This window comes from Myotis yumanensis, unplaced genomic scaffold, assembly GCF_028538775.1.
Source record: "Myotis yumanensis isolate MYYU_CA2020_CCGP unplaced genomic scaffold, mMyoYum1.0.hap1 SCAF_2, whole genome shotgun sequence".
Classification (NCBI taxonomy): domain Eukaryota; kingdom Metazoa; phylum Chordata; class Mammalia; order Chiroptera; family Vespertilionidae; genus Myotis; species Myotis yumanensis.
Genome location: NW_027223753.1, coordinates 79,035,958 through 79,055,411, shown reverse-complemented (window position 1 = coordinate 79,055,411; position 19,454 = coordinate 79,035,958). Strand labels below are relative to the sequence as shown.

At 40.2% G+C, this 19,454-nt stretch overlaps 1 protein-coding gene across 10 annotated transcripts in view; it reads right to left on the bottom strand.

The window, feature by feature from the left end:
• KIF13A (kinesin family member 13A) overlaps positions 1-19,454 on the bottom strand; it is a 219,279-nt gene that overhangs the window by 47,480 nt on the left and 152,345 nt on the right. For all 10 annotated transcript variants that reach the window (XM_070405671.1, XM_070405675.1, XM_070405677.1 and 7 more), the window contains 5 exons: positions 13,930-14,041; positions 13,363-13,575; positions 10,178-10,288; positions 8,443-8,577; positions 5,998-6,128 (listed from right to left, as the gene is read on the bottom strand). In XM_070405671.1, the coding sequence (XP_070261772.1) occupies positions 5,998-6,128; positions 8,443-8,577; positions 10,178-10,288; positions 13,363-13,575; positions 13,930-14,041 (702 nt within the window). The remainder of the gene's footprint in view (positions 1-5,997; positions 6,129-8,442; positions 8,578-10,177; positions 10,289-13,362; positions 13,576-13,929; positions 14,042-19,454) is intronic.

Genomic DNA, 19,454 nt, shown 5'->3' with positions numbered 1-19,454 from the left:
AAATTCTCAGTCATAGCCCCAGATCTGTATTAACTGGCAGACTAATAGAATGTTTCATTAACACTTATAAGGAATTACAGAAGGGAATGAACATGGGCAGGTCTACTAAGACAGTATGGTCCTTGGATCTAGGGGGCAAAAAAATTAAAACTAAAATGATACTTGGCCTTTTCCATCCTCAAAGTTGATTTTCTAACTGCACAGCTGAATGAACAGAAAGCAGAAGCCCGTGAGGATCGGGATGTCTTTTATTTAATTTAATTAATTAATTTATTTATTTATTTATTTATTTTTTATTTTATTTTATTTTTTTAAAAAATATATTTTATTGATTTTTTACAGAGAGGAAGGGAAAGGGATAGAGAGTTAGAAACATCAATCAGCTGCCTCCTGCACACCCTGTACTGGGGATGTGCCTGCAACCAAGGTACATGCCCTTGACTGGAATCGAACCTGGGACCCTTCAGTCCGCAGGCCGACGCTCTATCCACTGAGCCAAACCGGTTAGGGCGGGATGTCTTTTAATTAAAGATCAATTTCTAATATGTTTATGAAGTATAATAAAGATGACTATATACAAAATAAAAAAAAAACAAAAAGAGACACTTTGCTGGTATATTAAAACAAAACAAAAAATAAGGGGGATAATTAATTAAAATTTAATGTACTAAAAACTGTCAGGTGATGTTTGGTGGAGAAAAATAATGAATATTATTTTGAGTTTTAATTTTTCAATAAATTATTTTTCTCCTATATCATTATCTGGCTCCTAATACTTATAGGACTCTAAAGCAGAGTTATGGAAGAAGTGAACTCACATATGGAAATCATAACTCCTCTGTAGTAACATTTAAATTCAAGTGGCTAGGTTTTTATTTATAAAAATACTCTGGAAATACTGTTTTAAATTTTTGTAATCTGTCATGCACAAACATGATAAAACCTTGGTGTGCATATTTTACACTAACATGTTCCCTCAATTCCTTTTAAAAAAATTTTTTTTTCAGAGAGGTAGGGAGAGGGTGAGAGAGACAGAAACATCAATGATGAGAGAGAATCATTGATCGGCTGCCTCCTGCATGCCCCACACAAGGGACTGAGCCGGCAACCCAGGCATGTGCCCTGACTGGGAATTTAACCATGACCTCCTGGTTCATAGGTCGATGTTCAACCACTGAGTCATGCCGGCCGGGTGTGGTTCCCTCTATTCTTATTAACCAATTGACTCTCATCATTGTAACTCAAGCTTCAAATCTTGTGTCCCATATATTTGGAATTATGGACTAATTTATTCATCTGCAAAACTGGAAAATGAGATAAGAATATATATGTATGTCTACACATATATACATATGTATACATATACATGTACACATTTTTGCCAAATGATGATAACAAGTTTTTTTTTTGAAAAGTTTTATGGCATACTTTTCTACCTAAAAAACAAAAATTCATTAGTCACTTTTTTTTTTAATCCTCACCTGACTATATTTTTTCCACTGATCTTTAGAAAAAGAATGGAAGGAAGGGTGATGAAAGGGGGGAGAGAGAGAAAAAGAGAGAGAGAGGGGGGAGAGAGAGAAACACCAATGTGAGAGAGACACATCGACTGGTTTCCTCTCACACTCGCCCTGATTGGGGCCAGGGATAGAACCTGCAACCGAGGTATGTGCCCTTGTCTGGGAATCAAACCCCAGACCCTTTGATCTGCGGGCCAATGCTCTAACCACTGAGAAAAAAGGCCAGGGCTCATTAGTCACTTTTTACAGAAAATATAGTTTCCTAAGGTATCTGAATTCCTTCAGAAATTCTAGAAATAGCAGTATGGTCAATACTAGAAATGTGTCACTCTGTGCACTTTATTATTTTAAACTCAGAATTATAATTTAAAAAATTCAGTTCCTCATTCTCATTAGCCATATTTCAATGCTCAAGAGCACCATGTCACTAGTGGTCACCAAAGTGGTCTTAACAGTTATAGAATCTTTCTATTATCTCAGAAAGTTCTACTGGGCATTGTTATTCTAGAATGAAACTAAGAACAGTTCCAGAGTAAATGAGAGGGGCAGACAATAGGCTTTGCCTCACATATTGCTAACTTTTGTGATAATCTTTAGAGGACCCTGTCTAGGTATATACTCACATGCATGCACACACACACGCACGCATGCACACACATGGGTGCCCCTGAACACACATATATCACTTTGCCATTTATAATATGCTCTTATTACAGTAATATAAAAAAGAAAAAGTTAAGGGAACTAATTGGTTTATAAGTGTACCTAAGCCAAGAAATTAGCATAAAAAGTAATTTCTAGGTGGACATATGCTTGGAAAAAGCAAATACTAAACCTCTTCGCAGGAATTTATGTACCCTCACCCAGTCATGATACTCCTACAGATAAACTGTTGAAGATGAATGAATCTAAGAAATCACAAACTGCTTTAGGAAGCCAACTTCTCAGCAGATATAACAGATTGAGGCCCCAACAACTTCAAAGAACAAAATTATCAATGACAATAAAATATGTGAAAATCATTAACGGCATACAATGGATCAAAAACAAGACTACCAATAGAGAACATATTTGAAAATGGATCTCCAAAACTTGTACAAATGAAACACAAAGACACTAAATTAAGAACTGAATAGAATGATTAAGCAGCAGGTAAGACAGAACTATAGAATCAGTGGACTTGAAAACAGGTTTGAAGAAATGACAGTCCCTTAACCCCCTGTCCCTCTCAGTATGTCCTCATTCCTATTTCCATCTTCACAACCAAGACTCTTGACTCACTTCCTTACCTACCATTCTCTTTTCTTTGCATTGTTCCTTCCATACCCAGAACTACATGGTACCTAAATACCCCAAGGTTGCTAGTGTCTTCCTAATTGCCACATCCAATAAAGTCTTTCTACTAGCTTCTACTTTGACCTCTCCTTCCTTAAAATGTTCTCTTCCCTTAGCTCCGAAGACTGTATCCTGCTGTTACCTCTATTGACTCCCTTGTCTCAGCCTCCATCAAGGACTATCCTCAGACCATTCCCAAAACATTGGTTTAATTCTCACATTACACAATCTCGAGAGGCTATACTGATAATGCCCAAATTCTCTATCCTTAGTAGCTCTATAGCCCTAAATCCAATGTCCTAGTGGATGTCTCCATGTCGTCATCACAATGACACTTCAAAGTATCCCAAACTGAACTCATTACCACTCAGACCTATCATCCTCCAAATGGATTTCTCCTCTTGTATTTTTTATTTTGGTTTAGTGGCACCACTGTTTATGTTTATCTGGTCTCCCAAGATAAAATCCTGTAATCGTTGTTGACTTTCCTTTTCCTTCACTGAGTCCCCACTCTGTCCCCAAGCAGATCACTGAAACTTGTTGACTTTCAAATAATTCTCAAGTACATTTTGTTCTTCACCTTTACTGCCACTTGCTGTGTACCCATAGCAACATTATAATAAATACCCTAACTGACCTCCCCACACTTCCAGTCCTACAAACACCCCACACTTCTGCAGTGATCAGATTTGCAGATTATAAAGATCACTTTAGAAAAAGCATTATCTTCCTGTATAATAATTGCTTCCTATGAAATATTGTTTCTATACATTCTCTTCCACCAGGCTTTGGATTCCTATAGTTGGGCATTCCCAGCACAGAGCCTGGAGCATGCTGAATGAGTGAACTGCTACCCTGAGGTTCCAGGAAGGGAAGAGATTGGGCAGGGTGGGAGGAAAAAGAAGAATAGGATAAAAAGACATGAAATTGGAATTAAAACTGGGTAAAATAATTTGCTGATTAAAATCATTTTTTAGATACAGTGTTTGAAGAGAATATGAATAAACCATCATGTTGCACATTGTACATATATATAATTTTGTTAACTAGAGGCACAATGCATGAAATTCGTGCACGAGTAAGGCCTGCGTTCCCCAGGCTGCCGGCACCGGCTTCCTTCTGGCACCTGGGACTCGGGCTTCCCTCCAGCCACCGGCAGGCACCCGAGACCCAGGCTTCCCTCGTAGCCCTGGCTTTGTCTGTAAGGTCGTCCAGAAGGATGTCTGGTCTAATTAGCATATTATGTTTTTATTATTATAGATTATCTATATATGTATAAAACCCTAACATGCAAATAGACTGAAGGATGGAACAACCGAACAACTGGTCACTATGATGTGCGCTGACCACCAGGGGGAGCACGTGGAACATGGCGGGTGTCGGCAGCAGGTGGAGAGCGTGGGACACAGTGGGATGGTGGAGCAGGTGAGCGGGGGCGCCAGACCAAGGCAGGGTGCTGGTCGCTGTCATCGGGGTGAGCCTCTTGTGGTTTACTGAAAATTCTTTGCTCCCGCGTGCTATGGTCCTGCCGGATGCTCACACCTGCTGCCGGTGCCGGCCCCGCTCGCACCCGCTGCCAGCACTGGAGCCACCACTCGCACTCACTGTCGGCTGCCAGCGCCAGCCCCGCTCGCACTCGCAGCTGGCACTGGAGCTGCCGCTCGCACCCGCTACCGTTAGCAGGTGTGAGCCGTGGCTGCCGGCCCTGATTGCCCCTGAGGGCTTCTCCACCTCCCCTGCTCCATGCTGTCAGCAGGTGCAAGTGGTGCCGGCACCATCAGCACATGGGAGCAGTGGTGGCAGTGGTGGGGCTGCCAGCAGACAGGGAACCAGGGGCCATGGCAGAAGGGGCTGGGCTGGGGCACGGAGATGGCCGAAACCCACCCCTGTGCCCACCACAGCCTTGTGGCCCACGGTTCCTTTCAAGGAGCACCAATTTGTGCACTGGCCCCTAGTATTTCAATAAAGCCAAAAAAAAAGGGTATTCAAAAAAAAAATTCCAGCCCTGGCTGGGTGGCTCAGTTGGTTGGGGTGTCGTCCAAAAGGCTGCAGGTTCGGTTCCTGGTCGGGGTCACATCTAGGTTGCAGGTTCGATCCCCAGTCATCAGGCACATACAGGAGGCAACCAATTGATATTTCTCTCTTGCATTAATGTTTTTCTCTCTCTCTTTCTCTCTAAAAATCAAAGAAACATATCCTCGGGTGAGGATTATAAACACACTCAGAGCCTCTAATAGAGGAGGATATAGTATAAGGCTAAAGACTATTTGAACTTGGAATAAGTAAAATTAAGGAATAGTATCATCTCACCATTAAATATTTTAATGATCATCCCATACAATAAAGAGCTAATATGCTAATTAGACCGAACAGCAGAACGACCATCTGGACAACTTTCCAGACGACCTTCCCCACGAAGCCAGGGCTGTGAGGGCCGGCAGGGACTGCGAGGGCTGAGCCCCTTGCACAAATTTCATGCATCGGGCCTCTAGTATCACTGTAAGATCTATAAATGTTCATGCATCAGGTATGCTATTATTAGTCTCAGTTTTTTTTATCACTTAGACATTTATATGGCCAATATTAAGAGAATAATTTGAAATGAGTAAAACATTTTTCTCATAAATATGAATGTTCTGAATTACAGTATTTGTGTGTTAATAAATATCATTTAATAGAAATAAAAATGTAAATATATTGTCTTGTCAATTCTCCAATTTTTACATATTATAGCCTAGTTTTATAATTTTTCAAAACAATGGAGCTGTTTAACTGGTTTTTACACCATGGTTAAACTGAGTAACAACTAATTTTATTTGATATTTATTATGTGTCATGCATTGAGCCAAGGGATTTACATGTTTTGTTTACCATTAGCCTCACTAACCATAAGAGAAAATTGAAGTTTAGATAAACAATGTGTGTTCTCCAAAGTCCGTCCAGCTAGTCAAGGCAGAATCAGCCTGCCCCAAAGCTGGTGCTGGACTTGATGCTATCCAGCTCCATAACCGGAAAGCGATACCCGAGGACCCACTGTAGCCTTAACTCTGACGTAAGTGAGGCAAAAAGATAGAAAGAGGCAGTCTTTTTCTTCTGAAAATAAGGCACACGTGATATGTTCAGTACCACTCACTTTCCTTACCTTGCATTTTCTTTCGGAGTAAGAGTGATGTCGCCGTCGGGGGCGATGTCAATCTCGCAGTGCTCAGGCTGGATTCCTATACCGAAGAGCTGGATGTCCTGGGAGGTATCTGCTCCCACCCTTGTGTGGTCCTAGGAACAGAGTATTAAAGAAAGTAAAAACCGCTGCTTTCAGGAGCACTCCTAGTGCATTTCGGTCTCCCTCTCCCTTTCCCCTGGTGCATTCCCTTTGCCTTTCCCTCTCCTAAGCTCCAAGGGCCCTTCTTTTGCTTCTGTAACTTGTTTCCTGAGCCTATGCAGCCCAACTAGCTCATTTCTACTACCTTTGTAACTTTCTACGTAACCTTTCTCTTATAATTTGAAAAAAAAAGTAAAAACCCACACTGACAAGTAACTTAACAAAAACTTATCAGTTTCAATAACCCAACAGCAACTACATGACAATATTAAATGAATCAGACAGGAGATGCAAGATGTCTAGAACATTGTAAGTAAAAGCTTACCGTAACTTAACATGCTATATTTTTTTAAAAAAAAATGTTAAAAAAGGATTGGGGCGGGGGGGAGGGCTGATCAACAATGATTAGATACTGCTTTAAAATATAAGGAACTCACACTTGACAGAATAACTTGTGTTCTGATTTTAACTTGACAACTTAGTATGTATGTGGCCACAGGCAAGCCATTTCACTGAGCCTCAGTTTCCTGTTTTACAAAACCGGATAATAATATCAACTTGATTTATTTAACAGGATTCTTCTAAGGATCACCTGAGTTAACAGTGAAAGTGCTTTGAAAACAATTATATAAATTCAAGAACCACTAAAAGTAATTTCATGGAAAGTTATACTTTAAAATATATAACTTTTAACATGTTAAAAATAGATGAGTATTTACTACTAATATTAATAGAGTAGTGAAACCTGTAAGTTATACAATGTTCAGTTTAGTGTCGTGTTAAGGACCCCAAACCTCACATGTATGTGAACTGTGATTTCTAGTTATTCAGACCACTGCTCATCCCCTTTGCATTTTCTTTTGCTCTAAAAATCATTTAACTATTATGATAACAATACTCTCTATTCCACCGAGAAAGCATAAGGCCTGACCTCTCAAAATTAAGATTTCAGAAACAATTCCTTTCCCCTAAATCATTTCCTGAATGAACAGATCCTTAAGTGTTCCTGGACTCTCAACAAGTCAGGTATTATTTGTGCTATAAGTAGAATTAAAAGGAGGATAGAAGACTGAGCTCCTTGCTTCAATTCTAGCTTATTGCCCATTGCAGATCAGAATCCTTAACAAGGTGCCTAATCTTCACAAGGGGTAATTTCTCTTTATTTAGAGATTTATGTGTATGGACAGTATATACAAGCTGCCTTCAAGTCTTTGACAATTATTTAAATATGTATATACATACATTTACATACCACCATAACTCAGAAATTGTTTGTATATAATGAAAAATGGCCTCATGCTCAGCTGAGTGCCCTACGTCTTGCCTTTTCCCTTAACAAAATATGCCAGCATTTTTAAAAGTATGATTTGAGAATATGTGGGGTCTCTGAGAACCATTCAAGGGGCTCATGAGGTCAAAACTATTCTAAAAAAATACTATGATGCAACTTGCCTTTGTGCTCTCATTTTATCACAAGTACACAGTGCTTTCCAGAGGCTACAGGAGGTGAGATGTTGTGTCTTTGAAGATTAATGGACTGTATATTTGTACATGTTTGTGTTTTTAAATGGTCTCTATATTACCTAATACAGTAAGTATAGATAGATATAACTCTGATACACGGAAGTTCTTTGGAGTCCTTGATACATTTTTAAAGAGTGTAAATGGGTTGTGCAGGTTTGAGAATGGATGCAGTGAGCTATCCAACATGGTCAGTGGATAACCTGGGGCCAAAGTGCCAAATTCAAAAGGCCCCATCCCTTCTCCACACTAAATGGTGATTATGGGACCAAACATTATTTTCTGAGGATGTATGTCTAGAAGAGAGAGATATGGAAGAACCCTAGCTGTCTACCACAAGAGTTTGTTTTAGCTTATGCTCATCTTGAGATTGCCTTAGAATTGCTCAGAAGCCTAACTGTGACTCTCCGGAACTTCTCGGGATCTCTGTGATTGAACCTGAATATTGTCAGCATCTGTGTCGCTACAGCCAGAGATCACCTACCTTGACACCCCCAGTTGCCCATTACTGGTCCTCTGATGCTCATGCTCACAGAAAACCAGTCCCAACTGCATGGCCTCAGGAAAATACACAATAGCTGGTTTTCATTCTCAATAGTGACCTGACCATACTATGAATCCTCTTACTTTTAAGGAGGGCGAAGCTGGATACAAAAATCAAAATCATGGGGACAGATCCCCAGATTCAATTTCGAATTGTACATGAATGAATCAGGATTGCAGCTATGTATTTATATACCCTCTTACCTTTAAGTAGTAAACCAGAAGTTCATTGAGAGCAGGGTCTGCATTCAGGTTGACTAAGTAGCACTTGTCATCTCCCACCTTAATACCAGACGTCTCCAGGGAAATCCCCATACTTTCAAGTTGTCGTTGTCTCTCCTGTGCACAAAGCAGACAAAAACAGGGAACTCTATTTGTTGTTCTAGTCACCAGATGTATCCATGGAAAGTGTAAGTCACTGTTTCTGGGGACAATGCCAATGAAATTACACATTCCACTCAGCTCAACCAAGTTTCTTACAGTCTAAAATGTGTGGCATCTTGTGTCAGTGTTCTGGGGGCACCAAGGGTGAATCAGACACCATCTTGCCCTTAAGGGGCTTACCATCTAGTAGAGTGGGAAGACCACATAACTGGAGTCAAAAGAGGAGAGAGAACCCTGTGCCACTAGAGAGGAAGAAGGTGCTGTGGGCTTTGCAGGAGGGAGGTCATGATGGGTGAAGAGACCAGAAAGGCTCCAGAAAGAGAAAAAACTTAAGGTGGTTCTTGAAGTGTAAGAAGAATTTCAACAGGAAGAAATCAGGGAGTAGCAAGATAAGGGCAGGATATTCTCGGGGAAGGGCACAGAAAAGCATAGTAAGGACTCTGGGAATACTGGAGGATTTCAGGTGCCAAGAACCCCTAGTAAACATGGGAAAGTAGTGAGAGATGGGGCTGGAAGAGCAGATTGGGTCCCTATTGCAGAGGGCTTTGAATTCATTCATCCATTCACTCACTCACTCACTCACTCAAGACATTTGTGTACTAGGTAATGATCTAGGGCTAAGAATACCACAGCAAACAAAACAAAGCCCCCTCTTTCATGAAAACTTATATACTAGTGAGAGGAGATAGGCCATAAAAAAAACAGATGGGTAAATATATATAATTTCCAATGGGGTTAAGTGCTATGGAAAAATATAAAGCAATGTAAGAGGGATAGGAAGATAGGTATGTGTGTGACAGAGACAGAGAGAAGGAAAATATATATAAGAAACATATAAGCAAACAGCTGGACTAGGTCCCAGTTACTGCTTTCAGGCTACTTGATTGGGAAAGACATGAGCAGAATGAGTCCTTGCTTTATATTTTATCTCAGGTTAAGTTCAGATAGCATCAAGCCAAAGAATCATATACACTGAACAAACTATGATGCTCTGTATGTTACCAATTCTCTGTCAATCAGGTAGCCACGTGCTATGCCAAGTGATCTAGAATCAGAACAGATTTTTGTTTAAATGTGAAAAGCAGGAAATATTAAAGATATTTCTGCCCTAGCTGGTTTGGCTCAGTGTATAGAGCTTCAGCCTGTGGACTGAAGGGGACTCGGGTTCAATTCTAGTCGAGGGCACATGCTCGGGTTGCGGGCTCGATCCCTAGTAGGGGGTGTGCAAGAGGCAGCCGATCAATGATTCTCTTCCATCATTGATGTTTCTCTCTCTCTCTCCCTTTCCCTTTGAAATCAATAAAAATATATTAAAAATAATTTCCTGTGCCATCCCTGTTCAAATTCAGTGCTATCCAATACTTCTAGCAAATGCATGGACCAAACTGTACTTGGTCAAAGATATAAAGCCAGTGTCTAACTGGTCTCTGCAGCCTGTAGTTCAGCAGAAGGAGGTTCTCAAAAGAGTTTTTGAGGATGGCAAGTGACTGACAGTACAGAAAAGACAGCACATGGAAACAAATCACAATGTTTTAGGCCTACATTATCAAGCTACCTGTGCAATTTCTTCTGTTTTCCTCAGCTTCTCTTCCCAAGTCACTGTTAGTTCTTTTATCAGCTTTTCAGACTCTTCAAGCTTCTCTTTCAGTTCAGGGGCCTTCATAGCCTTTAAAATGAAACCAGAGCGATCTGATTTTCTAATTTTTTTCCACCATTATAACAAGACAATCACTTATTGTCTTTCTTAAGCGGTTATCAACAGTCTGCTGGAAGCAATAAAGTCACACACTGCCAGGGTGGAGTTTAGACCTTGATTAATCAAATGAAATTAAGAGGCAAATGACTGCTATTATTTAAAGGAGAAAAAGAAATACTAGTGCTCTGAATTAAATTGATAGAAATCATTACAGAGTAATTTTACCCATCATACTTAAATTTCGCATTTAAAGACTTAAAAGATACTAAAGTTCATCTTCAAAACATAAAGTAAGAAAAGAGGTTACTTAAGCAGATTTCTTTTTCAATAAGACAGAGATCAAGGCACATCACCAATAAAGGCATTCCAGTTACATTAACTTATCAGGAAAGGTGAAGATTCCTCTCATTTATTTTAAAATTTGAATCAGGCCCTTTAAATTACTTTTCTTATTGGTGGCATAAACTTAGTGTATTTATTATTCACTTGGAAGCCAGACATCTGGTTAAAAAAGCAGTAATTTCCCTCTGAGTTTGTCCAATGAGAATAACTAAGTGGTGTAAATACAGATATATGCAGCTTGTAAATCTTGGGAAGCCTTTACTTGAAACAATACACTTCGACATCCTATGATAACATCAGTATAATTCTATGAACCCTATGAACAAGAGTTTGGAACAGAAGTTGAAGGGGCGATGATCTACCTGGGGGCTAGCTGAGTATGTCTGAGTCTCAGTATTAATACAGCCTGAGAGGGACATTTGGTACTGGAGACACACAGGAACATTCTAGGTCAGGGGTGGGCAACCTTTTTGTGAGTGCGTGCCAAAACCAGCAAAATCTCTGACTCAAAATTCTTCTGCGTGCCAACCCTAATTTTTTGAGACCATGTTACACCTACTTGATATCTCTTAAGGTGTACGTATGTGAAGAACCTTGAAGAAATAATAAAATTCATTCAAGCAACAAAAACACAGTATATGATGATGAAAAATACATTTATTTTTTAATGTATACATGTACACTGATAGTCCGACAGAAAACTTTATGACTCCGTTTGATATTATCAGTGGGACTTTTGCTGCTGCATCACTGATGACAGAGATTTTACATCAGGTTTATATTTCGTGACCTTCAGAGATATGCACGAGCTACTACTTTCATCCATCAGGCTACTCCTGTTACGAGACTTAACAAAATTCATCACTGAGAACAAAGATTCACAAGCGTATGTGGATGAAACCAAAACACTGGTCGGATCTAGGAAGGCAGGGAGAGTTAAGGCAGAGGCATAGAAATTGCTCTTCCCCTCTCTTGTCAATCCATGTCTATGGTCTTTAAGATAACTTGTTATGTAAAATTATTTATTTATCTAAGATGCACCTACACTGAATTTATCTGAAAAATAAAAAAGTTGATATTAAGAAAAAAATTATAAATGGAAGATTATAAGAGAGGGTTTCATGTGCCAGCAAAAGTTACTGGCGTGCCATGTTTGGTACGTGTGCCAGGGGTTGCCCACCCCTGTTCTAGGTGAACCTGCTGTGGCTCCTCTCTCCTTTGGCTAGGCACTTTGCTACCCACCAGGCCTAGATGACATGGTCACAGTGAAATGGCAGATTCAGAGACTAGAGGAAAAAAGTAGAGCATCCACCTTAAACAAATTCCAGACGCATTACACTTTCCTCCCAGGATCAGTACTCTCTTCAAAGGTTATCAGCATTTTGGTTTTTCAGGTGTTTGTTACCCTTCATGGCATCAATAGAAAAACATTATGCTTGATGCCCTGACTGATGATTATAACGATGATAATAATAACAGCAATGTGTGTTGAGCATTTATGTGCAAGGCATTGTGCTAAGTGCCTTCCACTATCAGTGTTTCACTAGGGTTAGAAATGAAAAAACTTAATAAAACAGGTTTTTTGAACTATAGAAGCTCACAGTCTGAGAGAAGAGAAAGACATGTAAACAAAAAATTATAATATAACTGCCAATTAATTAATGGAGTACTCAGATCTCTGGCTTTACTCCTTTTTGTTTGTTATCTCCTTTTGATTACTTTGGTGATTAGATACGCCAGTAGATAAAAAGTAGTATTTAAACAGTGCCTGGTACACAAGTACACAAATACTCCACCCTGATAGTCTCCCAACCACCAGAAGAGGGTGGTGTGTGGAATGTGAACTCAGAAGCCTGAGGTACACACCCAAATCCGGCAAGTGGACACATGTGACTTAACCTAAGGAACTTGGCTCCCCCTCAGGCACACTACCTATTTCAAAGGGGACAGTGTGACTTGCCTAAAGCAACAGCTATTTGGAAGAGGATGCGATTATTAAAGTCTGGGTACAGTGAAGGAAAGATGGCAACAATGCACAATGTTGTTTCCTCTCAGGAGCTAATACAAATTTTAAAAATATGTATTTCTGAATTTTCCTAATATTTAATTATCCTTGATCATGCTATCTTCCATGACTTAAGGTGGAGATGACACACAACTAACTTATCTGAAAACTGCAGAGCCCTTTGGGAATACTGTTTACAATCTTAATAAAACATCACAATTGGGTCTTAGGATTTCACATTGGAAGAGACCTGTGCTCTCAAGGTCCACTGATTTCCTGCAGCAAACAACTTGGTAGTAGCAACAACTCTCTCTTAATTGTCTGCTTCCTCCACTATAGGTACCCAGCACAGAAGTCTGGTATTACTCATGTTGTCCTCACAATGCTTAGCACGTAGCAGACGCCAATCAACACTGAAATGTTGAGCCACATGGAGATGACCTAGAACTGCAAGCAAGCATGTCCTTACCACTCAGATATCACAAGGCAGAAACTTCGGAAACAGGGAGCACCAGGCTGATTTTTTAATTTTAAATTATTGTTGACTTAAAATATTATACTAGTCTCAGGTGTACAATACAGCGAGTAGACATTTATATACCTTACACAGTGTTCACTGCAATACGCCTAGTACTCATCTGTCACCATATATAGTTATTACAATATTACTGACAATATTCCTTATAATGTACATTACCTCAGCCTGCGAGAGCTGCTCTCTCAGTTTCTCGACTTCCTCCCGCAGTTCCCGGATGACTTTTGCATTGGGATCCTCATTCACAATGGCATGGTTAACAATCCTTTTGGCTCGATCTGCATATCGCAATGTGGAGAGGGTCTCCTCATAGTTGTCTGCTGCTGGGCTAATGGTGGCTATCATAGAGGTCTGGCTGTTGCCTCCCAAATTGTCCTGCAAAATTTCAAATAGCATCTTAGGAAATAGCACTTCATGCACAACATGTATGATGAAAGCAGTAAACATGCATGCATGATACTATGGTAATGGATTTGTATTTCACAAATAATTTTATGACAAGATGAAATGTGGTCTCTCTATATTCATAACAATGAATAATGTCCATCAAACATTATAATGAAATAAAAGGCAATGGAAATTAGTTTTCATTCTGTCTTCCTAGGACTTGGGATAGCAATACAATATTGTCAGGTGTTCATTGTACATTTAGCTTTGCACACACGTTTCAGCTGTCACCTCTGACACAGCTAATTTTTAGTTGGTAAAACACACTGGACGCTGAATTACCTTAAGAAGCCAAGTGAGGACTGAATCTCGATAAGGCACAAATTTGTTTTTACCCTTGCCAGCTGCCTGGTCAGCCAGTGATGAGATAACCAACCCCAAGGTTGTCAGTGATCTGCCAAGAGAATAATTTAAAAATTAGTTTTATAGAATGTTTATTTTGTTTTCAACAATCCTTATAGGTAATAAGTATAAAATATGCAGAATAAAGCCCTAAAGTTGATACAATCAAGTCTACATTATTTTGTCAAGAAGCTGAGACAAAGAAAAACAAAAAGTAACTCCATTAATTTAGAAGAATGAATTTAGAATTCCTATAAGAATCTCTTCTGGTTAATCACAGGACCTGTAAACATTCATTTCAGAACCTAGAAACATACATTTAAAAGATCACAGTGGAAAACTTTAATTTACTCCAAATATTATGACACAAATCTAAACCATTTACTCTTTGGGTCTAATTTGGGCCATATTGGCCTCTGAGTTTGTTTCCCAGAATTACCATGTGATTTGCAAAGTCCCCTTCCACTACCTATTATAAGGTATATAACTGTTCATCTGCTTAAACCTGGTAAGTTTACTTCACGTAGTTATTAGATCACAAAAACAAAGATCTACCCATGCAGAGGACAGCATATGGCTACTCTTCCAACCCTGCTACTCAAAGCAGCATTGGCATCACCTGAGAGCTGGCTAGAACCAACTCTGAAGACTCCCAGGCCTACTGAATCAGGACCAGTTACAGGGGCCTCCAGGTGACACATATGCACATTAAATTTTAAGAAGGCCTCGTTGAAGGCTACCCAAAATGATAAATACATTTAGTTGTCTTGGCCTATCTCAAAATGTGATCCTGGGATCAGCAGCATCAGCATCAGTGGGAACCTGGTTAGAAATGCATTTTCAGGCCCCTCCCCAGACCAAATGAATCAGAAACGTATAGTGGGGACCCAGCACGCTGCACTTCAGCAAGCCCTCCAGGTGATTCTGATGTAGGTTAGAGTTTGAGGACCACTGGTTTAGGCTACTGAGCTCTCCCTTGTGGCTAATACATGTTCTCTGCACCTGGAGAAAAGAGCATCTAGAAACAACAGATCGGTGGTACTGAGGGATGAGGGACATCCTCTGGTGACACAGTTACATTCCAACTGCTCTTGTAAAAGCAACTCAACAGGATCCCAAATTTAGCAGCCAGAAAAGAGCAGCCTCAGGTCTCCAAGGATTGCAAGGAAGGTTACATGATATAGCAAAGAGAAAGTGCTTTCAAAATAGTTTAAACGATCAGATGTTACTATTTATTATAAAAACAAGGCAGGGTACAAATCAGCCATTAATCAGAGGTTAACAAGTGAAAGACTAGATTGCTTTCTTTCCAATGCCAACAGGTTTGAAAGGAAAAAAGACTATTCCCCACAAAACATAATTAATTCCCCAAAGGTGACTTACTGAAAAGTCATCGAAATGCAAAGCAAATGCAAGAGACAGAAAATGAACAAGAATTTTAATAACTACTAGCTATTACCACAAGTAATATAAATATATACATCATAATTGACAGATATAAAAGTTAAACAAGAGAAATGAAACATGTCCACACAAAAACTTGTACATGAATTTTCATAACAGCATATTCATAATAACATGTGGAAACAGCCCAAATGTCCATCGAATGATGAAGGATGAGTAAAGTGTGGTATGTCCATACAACAGAGTACTACTGACTATAAAAGAGGAATGATACAAGCTACATGAATGAACCTCAGAAAATTATGTTAAGTGAAAGAAGCCAAACACAAAGGCCAATATCCTGGGTTGAATAGTCCCCCTCCCTCAAATTCATGCCCACTAGAACCTCCGAATGTGACCTTATTTGGAAATATGGTGCTTGCAGATGAAAGTAGTTAAGATGAGATCATACGGGATAAGGGAGGGTTCTAAACCAAGGACTGGTGTCCTTATGAGAAGGCCATGTGAAGACAGACATGGAGAATAGCATGGGAAGATGGAGACAGATTGTAGTGATGCATCTACAAGCCAAGGAATGCCAGTGACCACTAGAAGCTGGGAGAGAGGCATAAAATACGTTTTCCCTCTGAGCCCCCAGAAGAAACAAACCCTGTCGATCCCTTGATTTTGGATATCTGGCCTCCAGAACGTAAGAAAGTAAATTTTGCAACCCAATTTGTGGTAATCTGTTATAAAAAAAACCCACAAAACACTAGGAAAATAATATAGCCACATATTATCCGATTCCACTTATATGAAATGTCCAGAACAGGCAAATCTATAGAGACAGAGGTAGTAGCTGCTTAGGGATAGGGATGGGGCCAATGGGGAATGACATAGGCATGAGGTTTCTTTTGGGGGTGATTAAAATGTTTTAAAATTAGATTGTGGTAATGGCTGTACAACTCTGAATATAATAAATTATTGAAGTGTACACTTTAAATTGGCAAATTATGTGGTATGTGCATTATTTTTCAAAGCAGCTTAAAATTTTTTTAATAATTAAAGAAAAATCCAGCAAGTTCAATCATCCTCCCAAAGCTAACAACTTTAAGAAAGAAAATTGCCATGTGATATGTAAGAAATAGAGGAAAGTAAGAATTCAATATAAGGCAAAAATACATTCCTGCTTTAATATAGAATATAGGGCATTTTCCACATTTTACAACTACTGAAATAAATTTTTTAGTTGAAAACAATTCTCTGAACTAGCCCAGATTTTTAATACCCCAAATGAAGCAGGAGTTGCTTTAATTCTTACAAACTATAAAGAGCTCAGTGACTGAAAGGTCATCATTAGCAACTTTATGGTTCACAATGGCCCTTTATATGAAAACATGTTTTGAGGTTGTCATGGATTTTTCATCACTGAACTAAATTTTATGTTGTCTTGTGGCAAATACTTGTAGTTCCTAATCTGACAGTGTAGAGAGTAAAAAGGGAAAGTTTCTGTCACTCCTAAACATAAAACATAAAATCAAATGATCTGAGAAAAACTCCACTGTACCATGTGCTCTCTGGGAGCCCAGTGCAGCATGTGAGCTCAGGAGCAGGGGTGGAGCTGGATGGGAATTACACAACTCCCGTTACTGCCTGCACTTTGTTCTATAACTTACCTAGTTCGAGAAGTTTCTCATTAGTTGAAACCACACCCTTTTATCTAGTAGTGTGCACACATTCAAAACAAGAACGTAACCTAAACCTATTAGAGTCTCCTTGGAACAAACCGAAACGAATTATAGGATGAGTGGGACTCCAGGATGAGTGAGAGAGAGCAGGTTGTGACAAGGGGTCCACACCCCTACTCCCTAAAAGGCCCCACCCAAAAGCAATGATCCAGGGGCTCCTGGAATTCTAAAAGCTGTTACAAGCTTAATGTGTGAAAGGTGAGCAACAGGCTTACATGTTTAATGAGAACTTTATTCCAGGGAACTTCAAAATATAACAGAATCACTCATTATGGATCCTGCTACTATTGTCTGCTCATGCTGGGGGCCAATGGGCAGTTTTTGTGCCTCACAGGTGTCCAGAACAAGGTGGGGTTGTTTACCAATTTTCAGGGCTGAAAAAGTTATTCCAGAATTCTAATTCTACCAAAGCACTGCTCCTTCCCTGAACCTACTGGAGGTGGAGACAGCAAGGAAGCTCCTAATCTTTAATCTCTTAGCACAATTCTTGGGCTGGGATGAGAGTAGCAGGGGGAGGGGCTGACTTGGAGGTGAAAGAAGAGTTAGGCAAGGTGATAACATATATATGTATGTATGTATATATATATATATATATATAATATATATATATATATATTAGCTAAGTCTCCGTCCAGGTAATGATGTCACGTAGCAACGTCCGGCTTCCTCCTTCTAGCGACTAGCCTCCTTGGAGTTTCTTCAGCCCAGGAACACAACTTGCTTCAGAGTCAGGTGGAAACATTTCACACTGTAACCAAATGTCTGTAACGCTTTTTCCCATGCCTTATCTCATTTGATCCTCACAGAAGTCCTAGAGTAGGTAGATAGGAGACTCGGTGGAATCCTATTTTCTTTTCATTAGCCAGAAAACGGAGATTTAGAAAGCTTAGAAACTTGACCCGACTGAAAAGAAGTAAGACATGGTGGACCTTAAAAATAACTTCAGGGAGAGAACCAAGATGGTGGCATAAGGTACAAACCTGTACGTGCTGCCCCCCACAACAACATTAAAACCACAACTATAAGACAAAACGGCTATCATCCAGAACCACGGGAAAGCTGATCGAGTGGAAGTTCTACAACTAGAAGGAAAGAAAAAAGCGCTTTGAGTCTGAGTAGGAGGGGAGAGGCGCCAAGAATAGAGGTACGGAGGCGCCCGCGAGGCTGCTGCACCTTGGTGCGCGGTTTTTTTCAATTGGAAGGGGACAAGCTCTTGAATGCACTGAACTCATTTACGGCGAGACGCTGGGGTCCCAGGCTCCTACGGGGAGAAACGGGACTGTCTTGCAGCGGGTCGGAAAGCGAGGGTGACTTTCTCACAGAGCTGCTCGCAGGGATCATTGTTGCTGCGGGGGTGCACAGCACTCGGAGAGTCGCGGAGTCGTGGGGTCTCTGACGACACCATTGCTGTTTGCCTTGCCCTGGGAACTCTCTGAGACCCTGCCCCACTACATCCCCTCCCAAGCTGTGCTCGGCGGCACAAAGGAGGCACCTGAGCTTTTGCAGCCTAACAAACTGCAGTGAATCAGAGAGCTCCAAAACTTCCAAACTCCAAACAAAGAGGAGAAATCTGTTGATATTGCTGTAGCCCCTGCTGGGTGGACCCATACAGTGGTTGACTTGGAAATCCAGGAGCCAGGGTACTCCGGGTCAGATACTAGGCTTCAGCTCCTCACATCTATAAGGGACACACTCAAGAAGCAGACTCAGTGAGCACCAAAGCCCCACTGAAGCAAGTCCTACCACATAAGGATGTCTCCAGCACAGCAGTTCTTCTTATAGACACAGTGGCTCCTCGCAGTCAGCCAAAAATGTGAAGACAAAGAAACATGCCACAAATGAAAGAAATGGAGGAAAGCAAACTAATGGAGGACATAGAGTTCAGAACCACAGTTATAAGGTTACTCAAGAATCTTCTACGAACCTCCGAGGAACTTAGTGAGACCTTCAAGGATCTTAATGAGAATACAAAAAAATGGAAAAGGAACAGTCAGAAATTAAACATACACTGACTGAAATAAAGAATAATATACAGAGATTCAACAGCAGATGAGAGGATCCCAAGAATCAAGTCAAAGATATGAAATACAAAGAAGCAAAAAACACCCATCTGGAAAAGCAAAAGGAAAAAAGAATCCAAAAATATGAAGATAGTGTAAGGAGCCTCTGGGACAACTTCAAACGTACCAACATCCGAATTATCGGGGTGCCAGAAGAAGAGGGAGAGCAAGATACTGAAAGCCTATTTGAAGAAATAATGACAGAAAACTTCCCCTACCTGATGAAAGAAATAGACTTACAAGTCCAGGAAGCGCAGAGAACCCCAAACAAAAG